Source organism: Cynocephalus volans, chromosome 2 (genome assembly GCF_027409185.1).
Source record: "Cynocephalus volans isolate mCynVol1 chromosome 2, mCynVol1.pri, whole genome shotgun sequence".
Taxonomy (NCBI): domain Eukaryota; kingdom Metazoa; phylum Chordata; class Mammalia; order Dermoptera; family Cynocephalidae; genus Cynocephalus; species Cynocephalus volans.
In genome coordinates, this window is record NC_084461.1 from 175,015,164 (window position 1) to 175,041,718 (window position 26,555).

Here is a 26,555-nt window from a genome sequence, read left to right on the forward strand (position 1 = left end):
ATCCCCACAGGCCTATATGTATATATTTTTACAAGTTTATTGAGGTACAATTTACATGCCGTAAAATTCATCTATTGTACATTAAAATGTACAATTCAATGATTTTTAGTAAATTTACAGGGTTGTGCAGTCATCATCACAATCTAATTTCCACCATTCCCAAAAGGTCCCTCATGTCTGTTTATAGTCAATTATTCTCCCAACTCTCAGCCTCAGGCAACCACTAATCTACTTTCTGTCTCTGTAAGTTTGCCTCTTCTGGAAGTTTTATATAGATAGAACGATACAGTACAGAATCTTTGGCAAAAGGTTTTTGAGGTGCGCCCATGTGGTAGTATGTATCAAAAGTTTGTTCTTTTTACTTCCAAATAATATTCCATTGTATGAATAAGCCAATTTTATTTCTTCCCCAACTAACGGACATTTGGGTTGTACACTTTGGGGCTATTATGAGCTATGTTGCTACGAACATTTGTGTACAGATCTTTATTGACCTGTGTTTTCATTTCTGTTGGGCATATTCCTTATAGTGGAATTGCTAGGTAATATGCATTAAACACTATGCTTAACTTTTCAAAAAACTGCCGAACTGTTTTCCAGAGTGGCTGCAGCGTTTTCTATTCCCATCAGCAATTTATGCAAGTTCATGTTTCTCCACATGCTCAACACTTCTAACTGTCTGTCTTTTCTATTATATTAACAGGCACTGATGGACAGTGACACAGTGTAAACTGGGGAGTCCCCTCCTATTGGGGGGACCCCAGTTCCAGAAGATCCTATGCCTAACTGGCAATAAAAGTTTGGATCAGTGGCCACTGAAATTATTGTTTCCTGGGCTAAATTCTTCCTGACTATACTAAGCAGCAATCCCTACTTAGTTGCACAGACGGACAGTATGCTCTTCTTTTTAATTATCGAAGCAACCCGAAGCAAAGTTCTAAAAAATGCACTCACTCATCCCCAATAGTTCATTTTATTGCACAGACATTACTAGTATTATAACTAACAATGAGACCTCAGACATAGACAATGTATTCCAGAAAATGGTCAAAGAAAGTTTACATTAATCTAACATTTTATTTGTGAAAAAGCATACTGCAAGTAAGTAAAGTCCTATATATTTTATTCAGAAAAAATTCTGTATCGTCTTCCTCTGTAGTTAGTTTAAAGGATATCTAAGGCTTTGTATAGTTTTATACAAATATAAATATAAAAAATATATATATAATGTGCACTGTATTTCTTAGAAGTTATATTACTTACCAAGTATAGTAGTTACTCAAAATGTGCTGAATGAATCTGTCCTAAGAATAAATTTACTTTTTTTAGGAGACTAAAATGATACAAAATAATGACTTAGTGTTGTGATAAAATTTTGACAATTTTATTAAAAGCTGATTTCATTTCTTCACATAGTTAAGTTTCTGTTTTCTTAAAGTTCATTTCATTATATTATTTCCTAAGAGTGAGTTGGCTCAGTAAGACCATCACTGACAAAACATATATAAAGTTAGCACCACACGTCTATAAATGCAGATAGCCACAATGACCCTTCCAATATGTATAAGCTCCCTCTACACATCCACACATATATTTACAGCTAATAAATAAAAGTTAAAGCTAGAGCATCATTGCTATATGTGTGCACATGTGTGTAATACATAGTCTTTAGAAGCCAGAATTCTCAGTGCCATGCACTGATTTGGTGAATCTTTTAAGTTTATGCAACATTGGTCAAAACCCAAATCCAGAAAATTACTGAATTAGCAATAAAAGGGGATACCAACAATAAATTATACATCATTTTATTTTTAGAGAGAATTCATTCCAAGACTGATGGAGTCAATCACATCACTTGTCCTACACTGTATAAGCACAATCACATGTCTCAGAGAAAGGGCTGAAATTCTGGCACATCTGAATTATTTCTATTCTAACACATCCCCATACATCTCTTGACCATTCACCTTCCATATCATGCTGCATGAGGAGCAAACCAGCAGAGCTTCATACGTGAGCCCGTGTTCATCACCCACACACTTCCGCAGCTGTGTTCCCAGCAACAGTCTCTGAGATATTTGACGTCTTTATCATTTTATATGAATACATAAATTGGCATTCTGAAAATATGAGACCTGGTTTATAAATAATCATTCACTCACTCTTGATTAGTTGTTCAAAACAACAACAGCACCCTTGATGGCACTTCATGTGGCTATGGCAACGCAAGGTTCTTTTCCTTGCACACGATGGTTGGTAAATACTTCTTATGAATATATCACAGTAACTTTCCCACATTTTACTTTGTAAATGGTCCTTGTCTAAAATTTGTAGGAGTTCACATGATGCAAAATGTGAACTAGAACACATATTTTCTTGTCAAAGCCAGGAACGAAAGAGACAAGCTGGAAGTGTGGCTGGAGAATGACTGAGCCTACAATTGACTAGAAACTATTGGATACTGAATGTCTTCACACCATTGAAAATAATTTGAAAATCTGATGATAAGATGATGGAATCGTTTTCTTTCTGAGCAGTTCAAATTATGTCAGTTGAGGATTATAGGCTCATTTTCAACACCTAGAGAGCATTGTTAAAATATAGTCTTGAAACACAGGGGAAAAAAAGAGGGGGAAAGAGAGATCAAGCAATAAACTCTAGAGCCCATTAAGAATTAATTGACCTAAATTTTCTACCTCCTTTCCCCTGTAACTTTGTCATGATGCCAGTCAACACAGGGACTGTTTAAAGGCTCAGAGCCTCATTCCCCATCCCTCTCTCCAGGTCACATGTTCCTGGGCCACATCCCAATGGCAAGAGAGGAACCGTTTTAAAAAATCAGGTGTCTTGACTGCTAAGTAAATGGGTCTGACTCATGCCACAGAAAACCATTTTCTATATTCAGATGTGGAAAAAAAAAATACTTTGAAAAGGCTTCAGTCCAGAAAATCCAGAATTCCAATTAAAATAGGAGATTCTAGCCAATTTTAGGGTATGGCCAAACACGTCCCATGAAGGAGCCTTGTTTTACTATGGACCCAAACAATTCTTATTTCTTTATCAAAGGACGAAATGCAGTGCTTTTCATATCTGCTCTCTTTTAATGTGGGAGGATGCACTATTTGGCCACTAGTTTCCTCAAATGTAATTAGCCACTTTTTAGTGTTTGAGACTATGTCCTAAAATAATGAACAAAGATATAGCTGGGGTTAATACTCAGTAAAATCCACTTTTAGACACGCAAAGCTCTGGGCATCCTTTGTAAAAGTTACTTCATTCATTTCATTCTTCACAGAATTCATGTGCTCTTCCTCTCTCTGTAGATCTGCCCAGTTTCTGAGAAAAAGCAGAGGAAGAAGAGCAACTGATTATCTGCTTAGTGTTTTATAATCCCCTGCCTGCCCCCACCACTCTTCTGATGAAAAAGTACTGTACTCAACTGGAAATTCAGAACAAAGATTGTGAGAATTAACCCAGGGGAGAGGTGGATAATAGGTCCAAGGAAGAGGCAGCCTCCTGGGAATGAAACACTCCAACATCTATTTAGCCAAGTCCCAATAAAGAGTATCCTTTTCAGAGGACTGAGCCAAATGATTTCAAAATATAGAGGATTTCTTACTTCTATAATTTATCAAGTGAAAAGCCTCTTTCGTTTTTCTTGTGATATAAGACTTCTGAAGAGTGAGAAGAGGCAAAAAAGAGAAGCTGTTATTTGATTTGTTTATTTTGGTCACAGAGGAAAGAAACTGCAGATTATTAGTCTGATTCATAATTACCTTCTAGATAAAATTCAGATGCATTAAAAAAAAAAAAAAGCTGCCTAAATGTCTTTTGTTTCAGTAATCTTATAATCAGATGAAGAATGTATCATTAGACTTTCTCAGATAATTTCTTGTAGCTTATATAAATAAACACTATGACCAGAAGTGCTTTATAAACAGCTGGAGTTATTTCCTAATTTGGGGGAATTTGATTTTACATTCACATATAGATTTAAAGCTGTAGATAATTTAGGGAGAATGTACATGTACACGTGTGTTATTTGTGTGTAACGTTAGGTGCATGTATAAAACTTCCCATAGGAGCCCCTTCCTAAGAATTAGAGCAAATGTGAAATTGCCTCAGCTTAGTGAGGAAGGAAAAATGAAGCAACAGACCCCTTAGTCAAAAAGTCTCCACTTAGATAAGAATTGAGTTATTCTGCCTGGCTCAACACCAGAAACTATTCTCCATTCCAAATTTATCTCCAGCATTCTTACATTAATGTTCTGATCTGGATGGCCACATCTTGTCATTCAAAGTACATATGCCATAATCCCATTTTTGTAAAAAATGAAAAATTATAAATATTATACATGTATAGATAAAGTCTGAAAGGGTGTAAATCAAAACGTTAATAGGGGTTATCCCTGGGTGACTGGGTTGCAATGATGTGCCTATTTTTCCTATTTATTCATAGTGAGCACATATAAATTATATGATAAACTAGAAATTAAAAATACTAGAGATGTTCCACATAGAATCTTTAATACATTTTTTCTGAATGGGCAATTCTTTTTCTGTACTTTTGTGTATAAATGTAATTGGGAAAGAAGGAAACCAAAAGCAATTGCTTTTTATATTTTCAGATGACGCTGTGACCAGCCTTTCCCATTGTTTCTGTGGCTTGTATGACATGATCTACTATTTCTCCCCTTTATACCTGTGGCCCATTAGCACTTGGCATCTGGCAGGGGGACGAGCTGAGGAATGAAAATAGCATGTCCCGGGAATTGGGGAGGGGAATGGGGAAGGTCACATGTTTGGTTTCCACTTAGTAGTGACGCTCTGGAAAGATTCAGCTGACAGCTGCCACATGGATTAGCCTTAAAGGTCAGGTAGGAAAGAGCCAGGAGTTGTTTTGAGACAGAAAAGAGAACAGCCTCCTGTCTGCTCTCTCCACTACCTCCCCATCTTTGTGCATTTTGAGGTGGATGCTCGGGCCCACCCCTCTTTTTGGCTCTCTGTCCTGGCATCTGCTCCACTTGGAGAATCAAGGACCGTGTGGCTGCAGCTGATGCAATGAGATGTTTTACTTCTCTGGACACATCCTGGGAAGAGCTGCGCCCACAGCCATGATGACAACCACTGGACTTGCGTTACATGCTCTGCAGGTAGCATCTGTAAAGGTAGCAGGATGCAGTAGAGAAAAAAGCAGACGTGAAGGTGGTGGGGTAGTTCAAGAGGGAAAATAAGATCTAAAATGTGCACGTGGAATGAAGGTCAGGGCTGGAAGAATAAACAGGAGAACAAGAAAAGAGGAACTATTGCAAAAAGCAAATGGACCCATCTCGTACATACACAGAAGGGCTGAGAAAGGCCTGATCACGAGGACTAGCGCAGGCCTTTAGTTGTGAGCTAAAGAGTACAGCAGGAAGCTGAATCCTTTGAGTGCAAGCTCAGGATGCCCAGAGCACTTTAGCCCAGGATGCTCACCAGCCAGACTTTTTATTCAGAGACCTGTCATGGCATTTCACAAATACCGCAGGTGCCTTTCCTTTCTGCAAATGAGACACTTTCTCCCTGGAACAGAAGATCACCCTGTGGAAGGAAATGGATGTGAATACGCCATGTGGAACAATAAAAACAGCTGTTCAAAAATGCATGGTTTGGTCAGGGCTGTTTAAATCCTACCTGATCATGCTGGTTAAATGGTTTGATATTTCTAATAATTAACCGTAAGACTCAGGCCACATCGAAATCAGAGGGTTATTTGAGGGCCTCCCCCAGTGTTCAGCAAAAGAGCTAGTTAATCAATCTAGATAGGCATACAGACAACCCAGAGCAGCCTTAAATCACAGGCTTTCAGCAAGAGATGATACAAAATCAGCTTTCCTCTTAGCATCAGCATTAAGGGATTAGGGAATCAACCTTCAATTAGCCCTACTAGAGAAACTATGGCTCTACATAACCTTTCTGACCACAACATCTTTTTTTTTTTTTTGGCTATAAAAGCAAATGTCTAAAGAGAAATCATTTGTCAGTCCTAACTTAAAGAGTCATTTTCATTAACAATATTAGCACACTATCATTTGCAAAATCCCTGCACATTTAGCATAAAAGGTTTCAATCCTAGGGGCTTTCTGTGCAATTCATTTTATAGATACACATGGGGTAGGGGGTGGGGAGATTTCAAGATAACCTCAACGTTCCTTAAGAGGTTGGTTTTAACCTTTGAATGTCAAAGTAACATTTCTGAGGCTTGTTGCATAATGATTTTGTGCATGCAAGAAATAGTGCTAAACGAGATACTGAGATTCCTGACTTCTAATCCCAGTTCTCCCTCTGAATAACTGTGACCAATTCAGGATTTGTATTTCCTTGCATGAAATGCAGAAACACTATTCTCTCCCCAGCATGATAATAAAGGAATACTCCTAAAAAAAATCCTAGATGTAATTATCTAGGTCGTATACTACTAAAGACCACGATTACTAAAGTTTCACCTGAATGTTAAAGGCTCCTGAAATACTACCCCTAGGTAATGACATTAGGGTGAGTCTCAAGGGAATGAAGAAAAATAAATTTCATTACTTTTTTTGCGTCTCTCCTGCTTTTACTCTGATCTTCTCAATAGCGAAGCCGGGGCTGCTCCACCAGTCCGACCAGCTGAAGTAGGAGTCGCTCTTCCATTTCAGCTTCAGCATCAGCAGTTCCCCGATATCCACCTCCGTGTAAATGAGGAAGGAGTACGTTTTATTTGTGGAAACTTCAGGCCTGAATAAAAAAAATTAACACGTTGGTTTAGTTCTGGATATCAGCTTCCACCTCCCCCCCCCTTTTTTTCCTCCTAAGAGGTAAATAGCTTTATTGTTTGAGGGATATTTAAGAAATGCAAAAAATGTTCCACAGAATACTCAAGATGAATGTCAATGGCATTTATTGTACTCTAAAAGATATTCACATCCCTCTAGTCTATTCCAGCATTTATCCTGACAATATGAACTATTTAATACAATTCTTAAGGGAAAAAAAATCTACAAGCCAATCCTTTCAGGACATTATCCCCATTTTCTTGTACTCCTTTTCAATTCGTATCGACACATGAACATATTTTCACTTAGCTGCATAGTATGCATACAATTTTCTATTCTTTCTCTGTTCTCTTCATATTTTATCTTCTAATTGTTGCCATGTTTTACCTAGTTTTCTATAATTATAGCTTTCAAAGGCTAGATTGATTTTACTAACTCGATAAACCACAATTCATTTAACCACTGACTCAATGTTGGATGCTAAATTTCTAATTTATGCTATAAATATAATAATGTGTTATAATAAATGCGCCATTCTATAAAAATGTTTTAAAATTTCTGTTGACTATTTCTTTAGGATAAATACTAAAATGGAGATTACATTTTATAGCTACAGAAAGTTGTTACCATGCTGCTTTCCATTCCTGGAGGGTCCGTCCCATCAGTGAATGACCCAGCAGTGTGTGCACGTATGGCTCACCACCTCGTCAGCACTGGGTATTTTAAAAGATTTGTTCACTTAATAATTATAAACAGATATCATGAAGTGGCCTTAATTTTGTGTTTCCTTGATAAGTAGTAAGGGGTAACACCATCATGGGCTTTTTACTACATATATCGTCTATGCATGTTATATGTGCATCTGTAGAGTGGTTTCCTGTAACTATTGCTCATTTTCTTTGATATCAAACCTTTTCGGTGAATTTAATTGTTTCATTTAAAAAACAGTTATATAAAAAATGATGAAAGAAAAGAAAAATAAGCATAGTGAATAAAAATAAAATGGCCAATTTGTAGATTTTTTTTCTCAATATAAATCAGAGCAAAGACTTCAATTATGAAATTCTAATTTTTTTTTTTTTTTAACCGGTAAGGGGATCATAACCCCTGGCTCGTGTTGTCTGCACCACGCTCAGCCAGTGAGTGCACCGGCCATCCCTATATAGGATCCGAACCCGCGACCTTGGCGCTGCCAGCGCCGCACTCTTCCGAGTGAGCCACAGGGCCGGCCCCAATTTTGAAATTCTAACTTCTTAATCTAGAGACTAATTTTCTAGGTCTCCTACTCCACCTCTGTTCCTGAGACCAATGGTCATGGCAGGTCGCAGTGCCAGATGAATCCACATGCTGGAGGTGACAGCCTGTGCTACTCACAGGGTGAAAGGGATGTTCTCACTCTCGGCCACGGTGCCATACAGAGAGATCTCGAAGGCCTGGTTGGTCTGCGTGTCACTTTCAGTCCCAGAAAAATGAATCTTTACTTGGTAATGGAAGACTGTTGGGAAGGAAATCAGAACAAGTGCTAATCAGCCTTTATGGAAACATCACAGTCCCCAATAATCAGGCAACTCAGAACCACAGAGCATGTCGCACTAGTGCCCAAACAGGAAGCGCATGCACATCGCACTATCAGTGAAGCTCGGAAAGATGTCTTCTTTCTGTGCAGTGCTAACACCTAGAAAATGCAGACCTTGGGTTCTGCTCCCTTTCGGAAAAGGGTGGTTGTAGTGAGCAGAAAAAACTCCATGTATCTAAATTGCCAAGTGGTCCCAGGGAGTAGGTATCTTCGATGGGATGCTAGGAAGATCCAACCAAAATGCCAAAACACACCTGACCAGTCCTCTAGGATCTCCACCCTCCTCGGCTGTCTCATCCCTGAGCATCTGTACCAGGCATATTTGGCATCTGTTACCTGTCACTGTATGTGACTGCGTGTCTTGTTTCATGGGTACATCTGCCTTCCCTGCCCTGGTTATAAGCTCCCTCTGGCCAGAGGATCATGGCCATCCTCTTTATTCTCTGCCAACCAGCACAGAGTGGGTATGCAGTAGGCTTGCAATGAAATGGATTTCATTTAACCATCACTGAGGTCATCAGGACTGCCTTGCAAAGCCAGTTTCTAAAGTGTTCTGAATAGGGACAGCCTCTGGGAGCAGGTACTTGAACTTCTACATTTCCTCCCTGTTCTTTTCCCCATCTCTACCAAATGCCCCGAGCAAGTGGGATCGGAGAGGTTAAGGGATAGGAAAGGCAGAAGACCTAAAACACAGCTACTACGACAGGAATGAAAAGAGTTATTGGGATATTTTTTCTTCTATGTCCCAAGATCCTTAGTCAGATTTTTTCTTATTTGTGTTGATTCTATTAAATACACTTTCTCTTAAGGTGGGATACAGAATATGGCAAACTACATTTTTATGCTACTTTAGACATTTGTCCTAATGAAAAAATTTCAATACGTTTTACTGTTGCTATGCACTTCTGAGGACAACCTCTACTTTGTTTAGATACACCTCTTTTTATAATAAAAATAGCCAGACACTAAGCAAAGACAAACCAAACAACAACAACAAAACCCCACGGCTATTAAAAGGTGAAGAGAAATTGAGTTTGGGGTTAAGCAGAGACCTTACAGGTAGCACCACAGGCCAGAGCAGGAGAAGGTGGCAGACCCGAGTGCCAGCAGACACTGACAGAGCTCTGAGCAGGCACATGCAGAATGCCAGGGATGGGTGAGGCTCATCTGTGTGTTCAGAAAATTACAGTCTCCTTCCTACCTCCCTCGTTCTGAAGAATCAGGGAAACTGAAAGTTCCCCCATTGCCTAAAAGGTTTCCTTGAATTACAGATGCTCCAAACTCTGAGTCACCAAATGCACCTCTCCGGACATCTAAGATCCTAACAAACCACCTCACAAATGGGCACCTATAGCAGATATATCTTTAATAACACCCCTTCCCTCAAGCTTCTGCCTGGACTCCACATAAGCCAGCCTTTCTGAAAATAGTCCCTCTGGCCAGATTTATCTGATTACCTCCTCTCCTGTTCCGCCTCCATTCCTTCAGGTCTTGCTCCAAGCAAGATGCCAAGCTTGAAATTCAAGTTTAAAACAAATGCATGGAAAAATTGAAATATCTTAAAAGATGTGGTATATTCTTGCCTCCCAGGGATAGTTGCATTTTAAAATACATATGGTTCCTGCCTTCATGCAAAGCAAACTTTAGAAGTCGTAAACTTTCTATAAAGGGCTAGAGTAAATATTTTAGCTTCTGTAAGTCATATGATATTGATCTCAACTACTCAGCTCTGCTGTGGTAGCATGAAAGTAGACTTAGACAATAAGGAAACAAATGTGTGTGTGTCTGTGTTCTAATAAAACTTTATTGACAAAAGCAGGTGGTAGGCTGGACTTGGTCCAACAGCCATAGCTGCTGATCCCAAGCAGATGGTTTCAAATTAGCTCTGAGCCCGGTGCTGATGGGCTGGACAGTGCTAACAGTCACAACTAGATGGCAAGGAGGGCTGCAAATCCCATGCTGTGCACTGGGGCCTTCCTGGCAATGGGAATTAGGAGCATCAGTAATAGGGATCAGTGTAACTCCCTCTCTATGAACCAAAACACAAGGGAGGGCTCAGGATTTAGCAATATCACTGTCTCTGTTCCAACGGACAGAATTTCCATGAAGTGCAGTGAGCAGGATAAAAATAGGACTAATTGACTTTATTAACAGCAGTCTCCAGCCTACCTTTGTAGGGCATCTGAGAACGGGTCTTCAGGTACATTTTGCTGCTTCTTTTGGCTCTGACCTTATTGATCTCATAGCCCACATTGTTGCAACGGTTCTTTCTGCAACTCAGACAGAGCCCTTTCTCAAAGGCTTCCTTTGAATTGCACCGGTAGGCCTTACTTGGATTTTCTTCATTTAACAGAGAGTCAATGAAGAGATGAATGGAGCGCTCATGGGAACACTTCACTAGTTGGTCCACATCTGGGGAAAGAGAGACACAAAGAAAACTTCGAGTCTGCAGAAATCCACAATGGGTGTTTCAGTATGCATGTCTAAAATAGGTTAGCGTTGTGGTAGAATAAAATGACCCTAGGATCTAGTCCTAGGCATCTATGAGTGTAGGCCCTATTTTAGAGGGTCTTCTTAGTGGCAGCTATTCACCACCTCCAAGATTGTCAGAATTGCAAGTTCACAGGGAATCTTTGACTTTTCTGCTGTTTTATATTTATAAGTATGTTTATGAAGCCATAATAAGAGACATCCAAGGTAGAGGTTGATTCCCCCCAGTTTATTGCATTCTTCTCTTATATTGAAATTGTCTAATATTTCTAGTTGCTTTTAGAAACATACTTCTAGAAACCACATTATAAAGGGCATAACTGTTACATGAATAGTAGTTTATCATAGATATTATGTACAATTGAAGGTTGTGCCTCTATTAATGCTTTTTACCTCAAATGAACCATAGAAGTAATCAGCAATATCATAAGAACAGATTTATTACCACAGCTTTTACAACAATTAAAAACAGTATCATTATGCTGTTAAGTGTTATAACATGTGTGCAAAAGTAACAAGCATATTGACCAGAGGTAGGTCCCAATGTCCATGAAGTATGCAAAGGGGCCTTAAAAATAAAACATAAATTTAACAAGCTAACATGATTATTAAAGTAAATATTAAGCTAATATTAAATTATTTTTTCTTCTTAAAACTTTGGAAGTTTTATCACAGGGGAGTGGTGGTTTGTTTCTGATATACCCATTTTCTTAAAAAGGCCAGCAAAAGAAAGTTGGGTCACACCTCCTTCACTTTCAGTAAAATTCATAATCAGTCCATTGGCTTTGCAATTACATTCAAAGTATGACAACACTTGGCCAGATAACATTTTATGCTGCTGTTATCAAGGTCAATGGAGTTTTCCCATCTAAATCTCATCTTTGCTTTCTCTTGCTACCTCCAGTACAGAACTCAGTGTAGTCTACAATGTAATAAATAAAAGATAAAATAGCTGTCTGTTTATCACTAAGGTGATCATGCTGAATATGATGGAACTCTTCAGAAACATACTTTGGCCAAATGTGTATATTAAAACTATGTACTTTGAGGGTAATGGTAAGACACTGTGTCAATAAGCGTTAAGAACAAAACTCACATTTAATTTGCTTCTAATCATATTTACCTCCAAGTCCTCTCTCTGCAATCACACGGATAGCTTCCCCGATGTTACATCCTGGTTGAAAAGTGCCTCCATTAGGATAGATGTCGACATGTCCTACTGGTTTCTGGATTCCAATACTTCGGCCAGGTGACCCTCTGGTGAACGTGTGTAAGACGTCTACAAAATACGCATCATCTGGAGAAAGGCGACTTGGGGCTTCTGCATACTCAAAGTTAGGTCCAGCTGGATCTAGACCTTGATGAAGAAAAAAAGGCCCCACAGATTCTTAAATCTTAATTAGCATCACATTAGCATTCCATTGCTCATCACCTGAATGCAACTGGCAGCCACATAGATTCTTATGAGCACCTATTATACAGTAATTGGATCTTTAAATTACTAAGAGTCATAAATGTAGACGTGGCTCTTTCTAAAATGGAACTTGAGTCTCTTAAACTAACCATTGTAAAGAAATTTTTCACCCAAGATGGTTTGATTTCCTTTTATAAATTATTTCTAAATCTAGTGAGAAGATCTTTAAACAGTGGTAGGTTCTCTCTCTGTCTTTCTCTGTATGCCAAACCCATCTATTATCACTCGCCTAGAGGAATTTCCAAATGGCCTCTAGAGTTGGTCCTTTTTCAATTTACATCTGTTGATGTGAGCAGTGAGGACACAGGAGCAACACACTATCTAGGCACAGAGCAGAGGGAGCAGGGAAACAGGCTTCTCAGAGAACTCTGTGCACTTTCTGGGCTTAACTCTGCTCTGTTTTCATGCTATTGTCAGTAGATGGTAAGCCCATGAGAGCAAGCATCTATATTTTATCTTGCTCCTGAAAAAGAGTCCTGTCATAAGATAATCAAGTGCCAGGCATATCCTCAGAAGAACACCATACACATGTGGGTATCTGACAAACATTTTGATTCTCTTTCAGAATGATGGCATCTCAACTTAGGATAAGACGGACAAAACTGCATTCTTACCAGTAATTCTGTTGACCTTCTTATTGGTCAGGCTTCCTGCAATGCCAGCAGCATGGGCTCCGAGGCTGTATCCCAAGAGATGAACATTATCTAGAGGATAGTTAAACTCTTCCTTTGGAAGAGAAAAAGAAAAAAGAAAGGTTGTAATTGTTCTTTGCCAAAGATCAAAACTAAAAGAAATAAAATGAATATAAATATTATTTTCAAAATATTGGCGATACTGAAAATTAATTCTACTTATTTTAATTTTGTGTTACAGGTAAGAGAGAGAAATTTATTTTCTAGTGTTGAGATTTTCCCTTTAACAACAGACTAAATTGTATTATTTACATATATAATAAATGTATGCATATATATGTGTATGTATAGGATATGTGTGTGTGTATATATGTATGCATATATATGTGTATATAGGATATGTATGTGTGTGTGTGTGTATATACATAAATATATATTTAACTTTAACCTGTTATTTCCTATTCTAAACACTCTGCATCTTTATTCTTTAAGGTTAGCCAAGCAATGAATTATAATCAGAAAATATTACAGTAGAAAGGGACCAGAGAAACATGGTCATCTTCCTCATCTAACAGGTGAGAAACCTGGAGCCCAGGGAGGTGACCCCTTGGCCCAAGTTCACTCACACAGTCAGCAAAAGAGCCAGGGAAAGAATTTTTGTCTTTTGATGGTCAGTCCAATAAACCACAGCTTATTTTTGACCTTCAATAATCTGGTTTAAATAATTCGGCCCTGTAAAGAGTATTAGCTTCCTTCCAACACCAAGATCCTTTTCAAAGGTAATTTTCAGAGAACTGCCTGAGAAAGTGGGCCATCCTCTGAAAGTGGGTAGAACTTGCAGCTAGGTCAGAACACTGGACCCTCGGCCACCTCCTGTCCTACACACTCTTCCCTGTCCTTGTTTTCTGAGCTCAAGTCCATCACTCCCCCAACCAGCAACAAAAATCTGGATACTTACTCCATACTAAGGCATAAATACCACTAATGTTTTTGTCAAAGAGACTGATATTCTAACAGAAGTCAAAGCCAGGATAAAATCTCCATGTGCCAGCCAACTGGTGGGGAAAGATTTGGCTGAACATACCATCTTCCCTCTGCCCTGAAGTAACAAGTTTTTGTCTGTTCTGCCCACTCCGTTCTCAGTCTCAGCAGATCTATTCACTACGAAAATATCAAAGGACAGGGCAGGACTATTTATTGGCATTACAGTCTTATCATTGTTGTCATAGTGCCCATGCTCATTTTGAAGATTTGAGTTACCCCGGAAAATATCTGTAACTAAGTGACAAGAAAGAGAGACCAGTCGTTTACTTAGCTCTGGCTCTGTTTCAGACACATGAGACTCTACTCCCAGGTCTTACCTCCATCCAGTCAATAAACCTGGCCACGTCCTTTCCCACCAGCTTGGTGTAGCCTGCAGACACTGGATAATGGTGCTGGGCCCGTGACAACCAGTCCACCACAATGACGTTGGAGTCTGGTTCCCTCTTGTACAGAGCGGCCACAAGTTTGGGCACCCAACTCTCATACATGCCCGTCACCTAAAGAGGATGATACAAGCTTTCTTAAATACCCACCTACAACTTTTGGCTCAGACAGAAAAATCATACTCCAAAAGAGTGTTCAGAGACTTGGGCCTTCCCCTTCCAAGGCAAGAAGAAGAAGCTGGAGAAGAGCTGTGTTAAGCTCAGGAATGGCAGATTGGGTTTACCAGGCTGCAATTTTAAAAGCATGTTTTATTGATTCAGTAAAACTTCAATAATTTATACTATTAGAAGGAAAGATCAGTCTGAAGGAATCAAAATTTACAGCAGAATTACGGACTATTTAAAAAGAAGTTTAGTTTAAGGACTTTAAATTAGGCTAATAATTGTTTCCCAACAGAATTGTTTTGGGGTGTGAGCGCATCTTTTTTCTTATAAAAAATCATTTACATTCAACATTTGATGTGCTAATAACTCAAGATCAGGTTATATTGCAGCCACGGTAAAGGTTACCCAATTATGTACTAAATAGACAAAGAAGATTCTGAAACTCATGTCTAAGGCGGCTTTTAAGGGGAGACCTACAAAAACTAGATTATACTTAGTGCAATTCCAATAGAAAAACAGGAGTCTTGGATTCCCAAACCAAGGGACTTCATCTAGAACTTTGATCTTATATAGTGGGTTCTTTCAGATTTATGCACTTTTTGCTTATCTGTTTAGCAAGCTAAAACTATCAAAAGTATCTCGCTTCACTCATGATACTCAGCAAACTGCATAATTTTTCATCAAGTTGCTCTAAAACTTGCTTTTTGGTAGGAAAAAAGCAAGCCCGAGACCCAGGAGATCTTGATTCCAGTCCAAACTCTCTCACTAGATGTTTCTATAAATGTAGGTCCTGCTTTAACCTTCCCCAGTCACTTATAAAACAAAGGGGTTGGATTCAGATGCTCTCACAGTTACCCTTCACCTCATCAATTTCTACCTGTGACTATTCTGGTTCCCAGTCTACCTGCAGTGATAAAATGCCAGCTCTACAGCTATGTCAAGCATGGAGAGAAAAGGTACAAAGGTGATGTTAGGCCATTAGGAACTTATTTAAACCTCCTTTGAACTTGTCTCAGCGAGGATGCTTCAAGTTCAGCTGCCTTGGGCCCTTCAGAAAACCAGCTGGAAAACCTGCCTGGAGCAAAACCCTAAGGAATTGGTCCTGTCACATCCCCAGTCCCCACCATTTGTGATTGGGGTACTGGCCACTCTTTGCAGCTGCCTATCCCGACTAAGAGAGGAAGATGTCATTTCTTCAGAATGCAATGGTAATCGCTCCTTGTATCACCAGCAGTGAGGACCTCCTACTTCACAAAGAGACCCCTGTACTTAAAGCAAGTGAAATCCAAGCAAGTGGCAAAGCTCCAGTACAGCCGTGCCTGGACTGCATCCTGGGATGCGCCATATGCGCACTTCGTGCTGAGCATTCTTGGGTCTCTCACGACAAAGCTGAAGAGCCTCCTCTCTTCATTCAGTCTGTGCCCTTGAATGGACAGAGCAGTTGACCTCAGATAAGGCAGGAAAACCTTGTTTGCCCTAGGCTCCTGTTATAAGCTTTTCTACATTAGCAGTGTTTTCAAGTTAGATTATCTATAAAAGGCCGAGTAATCCAACTTATTCCTACAGTGGCTGATACTTTTATTAATTGCATAGCAACTAATCTAACCTTTTCTCTTTTGACTCAGCATAAAATACTGACCTAAGTAACCCTGAAAAAAGGGAGTAGAAAATCCCAGCATCCACCTTCCTCAACTCAGGAAAAGTCTCGTTTTCTAAGTTTTCCTCTGAGGTTCCACCAGTCTACCATTTTAAAATATATTCGATTTGTAGACTCGCGGCTGAATGGAAGCCCACCCTGCCACCTGCACCAGGGGGTCCACCAGAATCCACCAGTGAGTTCACTGAGGTAGACCAACATCAGCATGGCTGGCTTCATTATTGCACAGACCAAACAGCTCTGTATGATATGGAAACTCAGTCCCACAGCCAGAGACCTGACCTCTGAGCTCAGGCACTCAAAGTGTCAGGACACAGGATGTGAAGAATACAAATGGGCTTAAAGGGGCCTTAGGACCAATGATAGGAACTGGCACTATCTATGGATACTGGGTTAATCACATAATCTTAGTATGAGAAGGAAACATTCTTTCAAAAATTCCTAAAGCATGAAATTCTCTCAGGGATAAGATTGAGATGCCTGGACTATTAAACTCATACCTGTTGTATAAATGTATTTATTCAGTATAAACTTTTTTGAGAAGTATTAAGAGCCAAGTTTTGTATGCATCCAAAACACCTCTAAAAACACCAAAGATTCCTCTTTCTTATTTAAATCTCTTAAAGTACAAAAAGATTTATGTTAGGAATCTGAACTTTTAAAATAAGATATGTAATCTACTATGTTAACTCCAATAAATAGATATATTTTATTAAAATAAACATCCATTCTGTGTGAATTCTTAGTTGTCGCCTTCATTGCCAAAAAAAGATAGCAATTGTCCTAAATTGTCAATAACAAAAGCACTTAAGTTACATAGGAAAAGAAGTCAGGACTAGATGTATACCACTTTTGAGCTAATTGTTCTTAGAATTTAGTATCTATTACAATATTCACAAGCTCTGACATAATGGAAAGACAATATATCTTTAACAATTCATTTTATATAAATCCTCATAAATAATAGAATCTGCTCACTAGGGACTGAAAAATCTTAAAACAAACTATTTAAGCAAGAACTACATCATATAAAGTAACTATCTGGCATATTTAAAGACTACTTTATTAATATTTTAAAATATTAAATTTAGCCAATCTTCACTGTTTCTAATCATCTTGCATGACAGTTCCCTGGCTAGCCCTCTTTCCTTTCTAGGAAAACTCCCTAAAGTTTACAACTGAAGAATGTTGGAAATAGAGAGAACTTAGGGGCATCTAGCCCAACCTCTCTGTTTTGCAGATCAGTAAACAGAAGGCCAGAGATGACAGGTGACTTGACCCATGTCAGAGAGCTGGAGAAGGGCAAGGAATCCACACCGCCTCATTCCATCCCAGTGCTCTTGTTACCCTTGAAGGTTGTCCTCTTTAGGAAAGGGTCTTTGGCGATGTGCTGCATGATTCAGGATCATCCAGGGTTCCACCAGTTTCCCACCATGATAACCTACATTCTGCTCTGCACTTGGGCAGAGCCTCCTCTTCCTACCTCACAGGAATGGCTGGCTCAAGGGCACCAACCACATACCATGTTAAAATGAGGGCTGGCACAGTCTAGGGAAGTATTCATGAATCTGACTTTAGATCCCACCCCGAACCAGAATTTCCTTTATTCAAGTTTAAAGCAAAGCCATCAGAGCGCAAGCAGAAGTACGTGTGGACCCATCACTGGGTCCCCAACAATTACGGCAGGCCTGTCAGGATGCCTGGTCAACCCCAATTCACTCCTTCCCAAAGAGCCTCTCCTACCGTCCAGCCGTGGATCACCACAAAGGTTTTGCTGCTGTGGTTGAAGTGGCAGTTAGCCACAGATTCTGCCACTCCAGGAATGAGGTGGCAAGTGTCCTCAGCTGTTTCTTCAGGGGTCCTTAAGGCAAATTTACTTTCGATGTCCATGAAATCTCTTCCTCCTATAATTCCTGAAAAGGAGACATTGGAGAGGAGGTTAACTGGAGGGTTGCTTGTTTCTATTTGCTGGAATCACAAGCAACCAACACCAATGCTGTTTTTTGTTTCTAAGGTGTTTTTAAAAAACGAATGGGGACTGCCGGTTAGCTCAGTTGGTTGGAGCATGCGCTGGCAACACCAAGGTCACAGGTTCGGATCGCTGTATGGCCCAGCCGCAAAAAAACCCCAAACAAACGTGGATTGCAAGAGAACCACAGATCCTCCAGTGGTGATCAAACGTGATAGAGACGACATCAACTGGAAGTAAAGCAAGAGTGGTCTCTGCTGAGTCAGGGTGTGTGTGTGTGTGTGTGTGTGTGTGTGTGTGTGTGTGTGTGTGTGTGTGTGTGTGTGTGTGTGTGTGTAATTTTAAGTGAACCGTATTTGGGGATCCCTTAGTTAATTCAATCTTCTCTCACACCATGAACTTAAGTGACTTGGCTGAGGTTATGCTGTTAACAGTGGAAAAAAGAGTGAGCACCAGAACCCAGCTCTCTTGGTTCCACTTCAAATCCCATTCTCCTAGAGCACATTGGTTCGTGGCTCTTGTGTTGTGGAGTTCTCCTGATCTCATGTATTATTTCACCCTCTAAATCTCTTTAAATTACATCCAAAGAATCTTTTTCCACAATATGATACAAATAGGCTTGTTTGAGTGAAGGTTGTTCTTTTCACTAGGCATAATTTAAAAAATATTAGCAATAAGGGAAGTTTGAAGTTGCTCCCTCCTCCATGGCAAGACACAGCAGTTCAAAATCATTTAGTGGGTTATTCAGAACACCTGTGCTGTGTATAAGCCACGACGAACTTCCACACACAGTCAAAACTTAAAAATGACAGCAAATCTGGTTATAGAAAGAATCTACTTTGATACTTCACAGATAATTCCAAACACAGTAAGGAAAGGAAGAGAACCTAGCCTTTGAAACTCTGGACAATAAATCTGAATGTTGACCTATCTTCATGGGTATTTGTAGACAATAAATGTCATGTAGTGCTCACAGTGAACACTTGAAGTAAATTATAGTGCATATACAATCAGACTTTTCACAAAGTAGAACACAAAGGAAAGTTATATTAGGAGAAACTATTTAATTTATGGTCAAGTTAAAAAAGTAGCAGAAGGTAATAACTTGTAGATTTTAGATTATGCTATTCCAGATTTTCAGGAGAAAAATAAATGAGGTTGCTAGCAATTCTTCCAATTTCTTAATCTAAATTGACTTTTTTTCACAACTCAAAATTTGGAAATCTATAATTTCAAAATGACATTGCATAAATCAGGCCAAGAATAAAAATAAGAATGATAAAGTAACAGCGAAAGTGCAGGCACTTGAATCAGGCTCATCGTGTAATTATCTGAGGACTGGCAAACATTTCCCTTTTTAAAAATTATTTTCCAAAATTCCTTAAACAATATTGTGGTTACTCGCTGAGTGATTCATTACATACACCAAGTTGATCTCACACACACGCACACGCACATGCGCGCACGCACACACACACACACCCACATGCACACACATCTCCAACCACCTCAAATGTAGAGACAATTTATTTATGGTTATATTTATTAGAAAGAAGTTTTGTTATAATAGCTAAACACCCTAAATCATTTATTCAAATGAGTTTTTGCTAAACTGTTGATCTTTAAAGCACTTTTCATTTCCATGTAGTAAATGGCACTTGAATCCATCCGTCCAACCCAGAATATATTCTCTCTCTCATCTGATTTAAAGATGTAGGACTTCTTCCTACCTAGCCAGAAGGTTCTCTGGTAACTTTATTATTTACTTGATAGCAAAAAAGAATATTGCGTATTTTTAATCTAATTCTGCTTTCAGTGCCCAAGAAGTTCTTTTATTGTTAGAAAGTACTTTGGAAAATTTAAAAATAAAGTAATCACACCCATTCCCACATCTCTGCACCTCAAATAACTCATACCTCCTCTGTAACGATCTTATTTTAATGTGTGCAATTATCAATCTTTTTAAAGCACAGATCATCTGAAAACCTGGCAGACAGATCTCACTCACTACCTATTTGCCAAAGTGATATTTATGATAATTGGCTTATTCGACTCCAGAGGATGCCATTAACTTTTAGTCTCTTTTTCCCTAGAATTAAGCAACTTGGTGGCCCTGATATTTCTGGTGGTTTTGAAATGACCAAGAATATTCTTTGAAATTACTAAGACTGGCTTTGTATATTTCCATGAAAAAAAAAAAAGTCTATTCAATTCATAGATCCTGTATCAGATAACATGTATGGCTCATTGACAGGTCCAACTTCCCACAGCAAATATTTTCTGTTGGGTCCATAGCTTGTGAAGAAAAAGAATAGGAAATTCATACATTCTTTAGCAAATTCATATTTAGATACTTTTGCTTTTAAAGAAAACACTTTTTCATTTTTGATAGGAAAATAATGCCTCTTTATGGGCCATGGGAAGGTTTCAATTCTATGTCAGATAAATCACAAAACTTATCTGTGCTTAGTCAATCTTTCCTTCTCACTGGTGTTCTGATAGGACTTTTCACACTTCCTATGTTTGCAACCCTTCAGGATGTCTCACTGTCCTAAAGATGAATGTGCTTGCCCAAACCTCTGTCAGCCCTCAAGCAACTGGCCAAGACCAGGAAGAGACAGATAAATAGAAAGAGGGACTCTGGTTGTGGGTCAGGCAGGATGTTTAGTTGTCTCAGTACACCCTGGATTGCTACTGGGTGGCAGATGAATTGACTTGATGTGACTGTTACTAAGGAAACTATAGTTTCCTACACATGGAAATGATGTTATTGACTCTGCACTTATCCCACTACACGGTCTTTTACCAGGTCCCTTAGAAATTAAGGCCACCTTAGAATAGAGGGGAAAAAAAGAGAGAGAAAGAAAGAGAGAGAAGAAGAAAAGAAGAAGAAAGGAAGAAAGGAAAGTACCCAAGGTGTGTCTCTTCATAAGAGCCTCTATCCTGAACTTGACTTAGGACATGAGTACCATGCTGCCAACCAGGCCCCATCACACATGTCTTCTTAAGTACTACAAGGAGGTTTTAGAGTACCAGGCAAGTTATAAGTTAATGCATTTCCTGACTATGTAAGCTTTATTCTTAAATCCCTAAATAGATAGTCAAAAAATCTGACTGTATAAACGAAGATATAAGAAATTTATCTTAATGTAGATAATAACTCACAGAGATGACATTAGGTTGAAGGGATGGCCTGTTAGCTCAGTTGGTTAGAGCACAGTGTTATAACACCAAGGTTAAAGGTTCGGATCCCTGTACCAGCCAGCCACCAAAAAAAAAAAAGAAAAAAAAGAAAAAACAAAAAACAAAAAACGGCTGAGAAGTCAAAGCACTTAGAGAAAGGTAATTTATAGAGGGAACATTACTGTTGTGAGAAAAGGAGGAGCACTAAGTATTCTAGGAAAACAACAGAGGATCTAAAAGCAGATCAGAGATATCAGATGAACAAGACTAACATTTCTATGAAGACATGAAGTGGAAGAGCTCAGTTACAGTGCAATTCTCTTGGAAATTTCTACTTTCTTTCTCCCCCCCCTTCTGATATATACACACACAGACACACACACACACCCCTAATGTACTTCATCAGTAATTCATTTGTTCTGAGACTGAGGGTCACAGTTATTGACTTGGGCAGTGGCTGTAGGATGCCAAAGCAAGTTGAATTGCCAATTCAGGTCAGTTTGATGAGGGGAAAAATCACTATCAGCTGACTGAATTGATTCATCTATCAGATATTCCAGTGTAGTCAATGCTATCCACTTATCTAACAAGCAGATCTGCTTTTCATTTTTACAGAAAACAGTATTTGTTTTATTATTGAGTAGTAAAACTAAATTTTGTACTTACAACCTGAATTTTTTGTTGAATTTTCTCCAATATTATCACTAAACTTCCCCACTACTGAAAAGAAGGGTTAAAAAAGCAGGTTCGGAGATGTGTGTTAAAATTACCCAGTTGAATCAGACCATCAAGTGTTAACAAGTGTAAGCCTCCATTATTCAAAGGGATCTTTTGGATTGGTTAATGGAATATGCACTTTGGCTGAGTGTCAGCATATTTATATCAAGATTTTTTAAAATTGAAATACAAAATTTTTGTATTGTTAATCTGAAATTGCTTTCTCCTGGTTGATAGAGAAGGAAAATGGAAACATCCACCTCAAAATAACACAACGAAAGTCAATGATTACCTCGCTAACAATTAGTTTATTTGAGGGAAGGCTGGATAAAGACTGGGATTCTATCCTTTTAACTAAAACTGTAGGTGCTCTTATGCTATTTTTCACCATAATTAAGTCTGCAAGTCAACTTTTTTTCAAAAGTACATTAGAGATTTCAGGATAGCTATATCTTGAATGGAGGGCTGTTGAGAAGCTCTAAATGAGGTCCATTTGCCTGTATTTACCACCACCCCTCCAAGAGCCTGACTTTTCATAAGATTGGAAAGCTTCTGTAAGCTTATACATTACATTTAAATTAATCTGAGCCAGAACAGCTTCTACTTGTCTACATAATCACAGACTTCATCATCTAGGAAAAACGCATAGATCAACACACACACCTAGGAGGTGAGTGCCGTGAACATGAGAGCTGGATGAGACTGAGCATGGCCATGCCAGCCAGGTCATCTCTGTTGTACTCTACTGCCATTTAGCAGTTGGAGACATTTTCTGTTATTCACTCAAAGAGTCAAAATAACCAAACTACCTTGGATAGAATTTGATCATTTTAAGAACAGACTGGGAAGAGCACAAAGAATAAGTTGGCACTAGTTTAATAAGCTCATTTCCAGTAGATTTTTGGAAATACATATCACCACCTAAGATAATCCATTTCTTCCTTCCTAGTAGATATTTACTTCCCCCATTAGTACAAACTGACATTTGTTGGTTACCCAAATGGCATTACTGTACATAAACAGACATTCTTAAAATGGCCATAAGACAGCAGCGTACAGTCATTGCAGTCCAGAAAACAATGTTCACAGTGAACTTCAAACTCTTTGTCCTATCATATTACTCCTTCAGAAACTAACAGAGCCATCAACTTCTGCAAAGAGAGAATGTGACAAAAGCCGTTTGTGACAAAGATTTGCTCCCAGGTTAAAAAGCCCCCATTGATAAAAAGTATTTAGTTTGCTGTGGTGACAGACTACATTTAGTGAAAACAACTATCCTGAAACTTTACACTGATGATAAGTGTTTCATTGTTGTGGCTGTCGCCATAAAAGTTGGAAAATACAGTATGAGTAAATTCAAATGGTACCCATATGTGAAAAATAAAGATACTCATGTCCTGAATATTTTCCTTACATCTTGTGATCCAAAGTCATCATCGACCATCATTTTGGTGCCTGAACTTCTTCACATTTAAGGCAATGCAGCCTTTGTGGTAAGAACGTGGGAACAGGTGGTGGTCAGAAAAGAAACGAACAGTAAAATGTTGTTATGTTTCAAGGCACTTTCTCCAGCAATTGTATGTTTCAAGGCACTTTCTCCAGCAATCAGCAATAAACTGTATAGTCCAAACCATATAGTCTCCTCCATAATAAAGCAAGCGTGGAGGACTCTGCTAAAAATACACAGCTTGAAAGTGAAAATATTCTTTTGCAACTCTTTCCCCCTGCCTGACTCCCACCTTTCAATACAGCTATTAATCAATCACTCTCTTGCTGAGATCTGTGACATCTGCTGTTGTGCTCTGATCAGCCACTGTGTTTAGCACAGATGTTAGCCTGGAAATTCACTATGGCCAAAGAGAACTGCAGCTACTGAGCATTGATCCAGATGCTCCCTTTAGAGCCCAGAGGAGATGCTGCCTATCACGGCCCCCATCCCCAACACCTTGCACCTTTCCCACCCTGAAATTCTTACATTCCTAGAAGAATTCATCTAGAGGAGAAAGGGGCAGAATATCACTGTGATGGGAGAAGTACCACATAATGGGTGGGCAGAGTGAATGTGGAGGGGATGAGAGGGAGTCATTTCCAGTCTAGTTAGAAATAATCCTCCCTTAATGCATTTGTAGCCAGGAAAAGTTGTGTTGCTTAAGCATCCATTGAAAGTAAGAATTACAGGGTCCTTAGAGGACTTTAGTCTCCTCCAAACTCCTCATTTTAGAGTTGAGGAAGCTAAACGCAGAGAGGTGACACAGACTAGCTCAAGAATTTAGGGTCTAAAAGAGCCTAGCAAAAACTTAAAATGTGGATGATACATTCTTGTGCATGTTTTACGGTGAAAGTAACATTATATTATGGTGTATTTTCAGAAATAAGAACTTGGAGTTTGTTCCTACCATCTTCTTTCGAGGGGAACATACCAGCACATAAGATGTTAAAGACTTTCTAAATGAATCTCCAGTGTTCTCAAACTGATCTGATAGAAAAGATGCTTTTCTTTCCTTTTCTTTCTTTTTTTAAAAATCCAATTCTGCTTTGATGGAATCCACATTTTTTTTTAACCTAACAAAAATGTTCTTTCACAACTTAGTGCCTAAAGGAAACAAGCTTTCAGCTGCAATCAATGTCATGGACAGACTCGACTATAACTTGAACCGGTGCGCACGTGTCGCCTGAAAGCGCATCCAAGCGACACCGCCCTACATTGCAATTCCACCACGGAAGAGAAAGGGAAACGTTGCCTCCTCTAATGACTTGCCTCGGTTGCTTTTTAAGTTGCTGCTGTATGTTAAGTGAACCGAGGTTCAAGTGGTGCGGGCTGCCTCTATCACGGGCAGGTCTCGGGCTGGGTTGTCCTCTTCCCTGCAATGAACAAATTCACATCTTGCCCCAAATGCCCCCACCCCGGCGGGAGGACGGGTGGCGCCCTGGCGGTGACCACGGTTCTGCCCGCGGCCTCCCCGCGGCGCCCGGAAACCCCAAGTGCTCGCAGCCGCACCGAGGGGCTGGGCGCCCGGAGCGGGCCCCGGAGGACAGGAAGGGCGGCCAAGTGCAGACCTGGCAAGCCCCAAGCCCAAGTCAGCCGCCACAGACTGCTGGTGGCCGCGCCACGTTTTCAGGAGGGTCAGCCCTTCGCTAGGTCTTCTGGGCTCTCTGCGCAGCGGAGCGAGAGCTTCATGCTCGCCCGAACGCGTGCAGGACGCTGTGTCCCCGTGACTCGGCGCCAGCGTCCCCACCTCCACCCCTAGCCCGGATGCCATCCCCACAGCGGAGCCAAGGGCTAGGCCGAGAGCAAGTGCCCCGTGCGGCGAAGATGCGGACCAGCTTCCCCAGAAAGGGCCACGGTCTGGCCGCGCTTCCCAAGGCTGGGTCACCTTGGCCGACGTGCCTTTCATTCCAGCCCCCCCTCCCCCCGTGGGGAGGTTACTGTCGGTCACCGCCAGCCGAGCCCTTCCGCCCCGCCTCCCTCGGCACGCCCCTCACGCCCCCGACCCTCCCCGGCGGAGCCCGCGCGCTGGGGAACGCGACCGCAGCCAGAGGGGAAAGGACAGCGCGGGAACCCGGGAGAGAGAAAAGCGGGAACTGGGAGCAGCCCAGCGAGATCGGAGGGGGATTCCCTCCAGGCCCCTCCTGGAGCTCACTCCGGTGACCCTTCTCGGGGCCAGTGCTCGGGCTGGGAGAGTCCCCGATGCGCGTCCACAGTCCCTTCCAACTTCCTCCGTCCCAGCCTCAGAACGCGGGCAAGTGGCCACTGGCCGGGTCTGCAGGTGGAGGGAGTTTGCGCGCAAAACTTACGGTCTGCGGCGGCCTCCGCTCCGCGGGAGGAGGTCAAACTCAGGAGCCACGCGCCCAGGGCGACCAGGAGCAGTGTTTTGCTGTCCATCTCGGGTCGCGTCCTTCGGTAGGAGCCGCACAGCGCGGGCAGCGCGTGGACTGACTGATGGACGCGCTCAGCGGGTGGCGCGAGAGGGCTGGAGTCGCAGTCCGGCGCAGGGCAAGTCGCCCTTTAAAAGGGAGGGCAGGACAGCTAGAAGTGACAGGTTTCCTCTGAGTAGGAGGAGGAATCGAGTCTGACACTGTTTCCACTCCAAGGCTGCTTATGTGACTGGAAATATGCAAATAAACCTCATCACCTATTGGCTATAAAATCATAAGTTGTGGGGAGGGCCCTAAATTCATTTCCAAACATTTGAGCAAACCTTAGTGAGGATCAAGCCTGCCAGCGAGAAGAGGGGAAAGGGCAGAAGGGAAAACTGCTTTCTCTCTTAGGTTCCTATCTGCTTACCCTTAGGGTTCTACTTGCCAGGGCCCCCTGTCTAAGCACCCAACACGAGTTTATGTCGATTTTTGTTAAATACTCATATTTAACATATTGTATAATTTCATATAATTTAACCTATTGGATGATTTTATTTATATAAAATGTCCACAGGCTGTAAGGACAGAAAGTAGATTAACGGTAGCCTGGGAC

General features: G+C 40.4%; 1 protein-coding gene across 1 annotated transcript; it reads right to left on the minus strand.

Annotated features, from left to right (window-relative positions):
* Nucleotides 1-1,789: 1,789 nt before the first annotated feature.
* LPL (lipoprotein lipase) lies at nucleotides 1,790-26,162 on the minus strand. Its single transcript, XM_063085409.1, has 10 exons — nucleotides 25,880-26,162; nucleotides 17,959-18,128; nucleotides 14,328-14,507; nucleotides 12,949-13,060; nucleotides 11,984-12,217; nucleotides 10,540-10,782; nucleotides 8,169-8,289; nucleotides 6,574-6,756; nucleotides 5,476-5,580; nucleotides 1,790-3,336 (listed from the first exon to the last, which is right to left on the minus strand). Coding segments are annotated over exons 1-10 (1,437 nt in total). The 5' UTR covers nucleotides 25,968-26,162; the 3' UTR covers nucleotides 1,790-3,335.
* Nucleotides 26,163-26,555: the final 393 nt, after the last annotated feature.

What these genes read in the sequence shown, in the direction of transcription:
- LPL (XM_063085409.1), bottom strand. Translation starts at nt 25,967, where the DNA reads ATGGACAGCAAAACACTGCTCCTGGTCGCCCTGGGCGCGTGGCTCCTG. An exon ending in AGCGGAGGCCGCCGCAGACC is followed by an intron (nt 18,129 to 25,879) that starts GTAAGTTTTGCG and finishes TCTCCTTTTCAG; the next exon opens with GAATTATAGGAGGAAGAGAT. An exon ending in TGCAGAGAGAGGACTTGGAG is followed by an intron (nt 10,783 to 11,983) that starts GTAAATATGATT and finishes CTCTTTCCCCAG; the next exon opens with ATGTGGACCAACTAGTGAAG.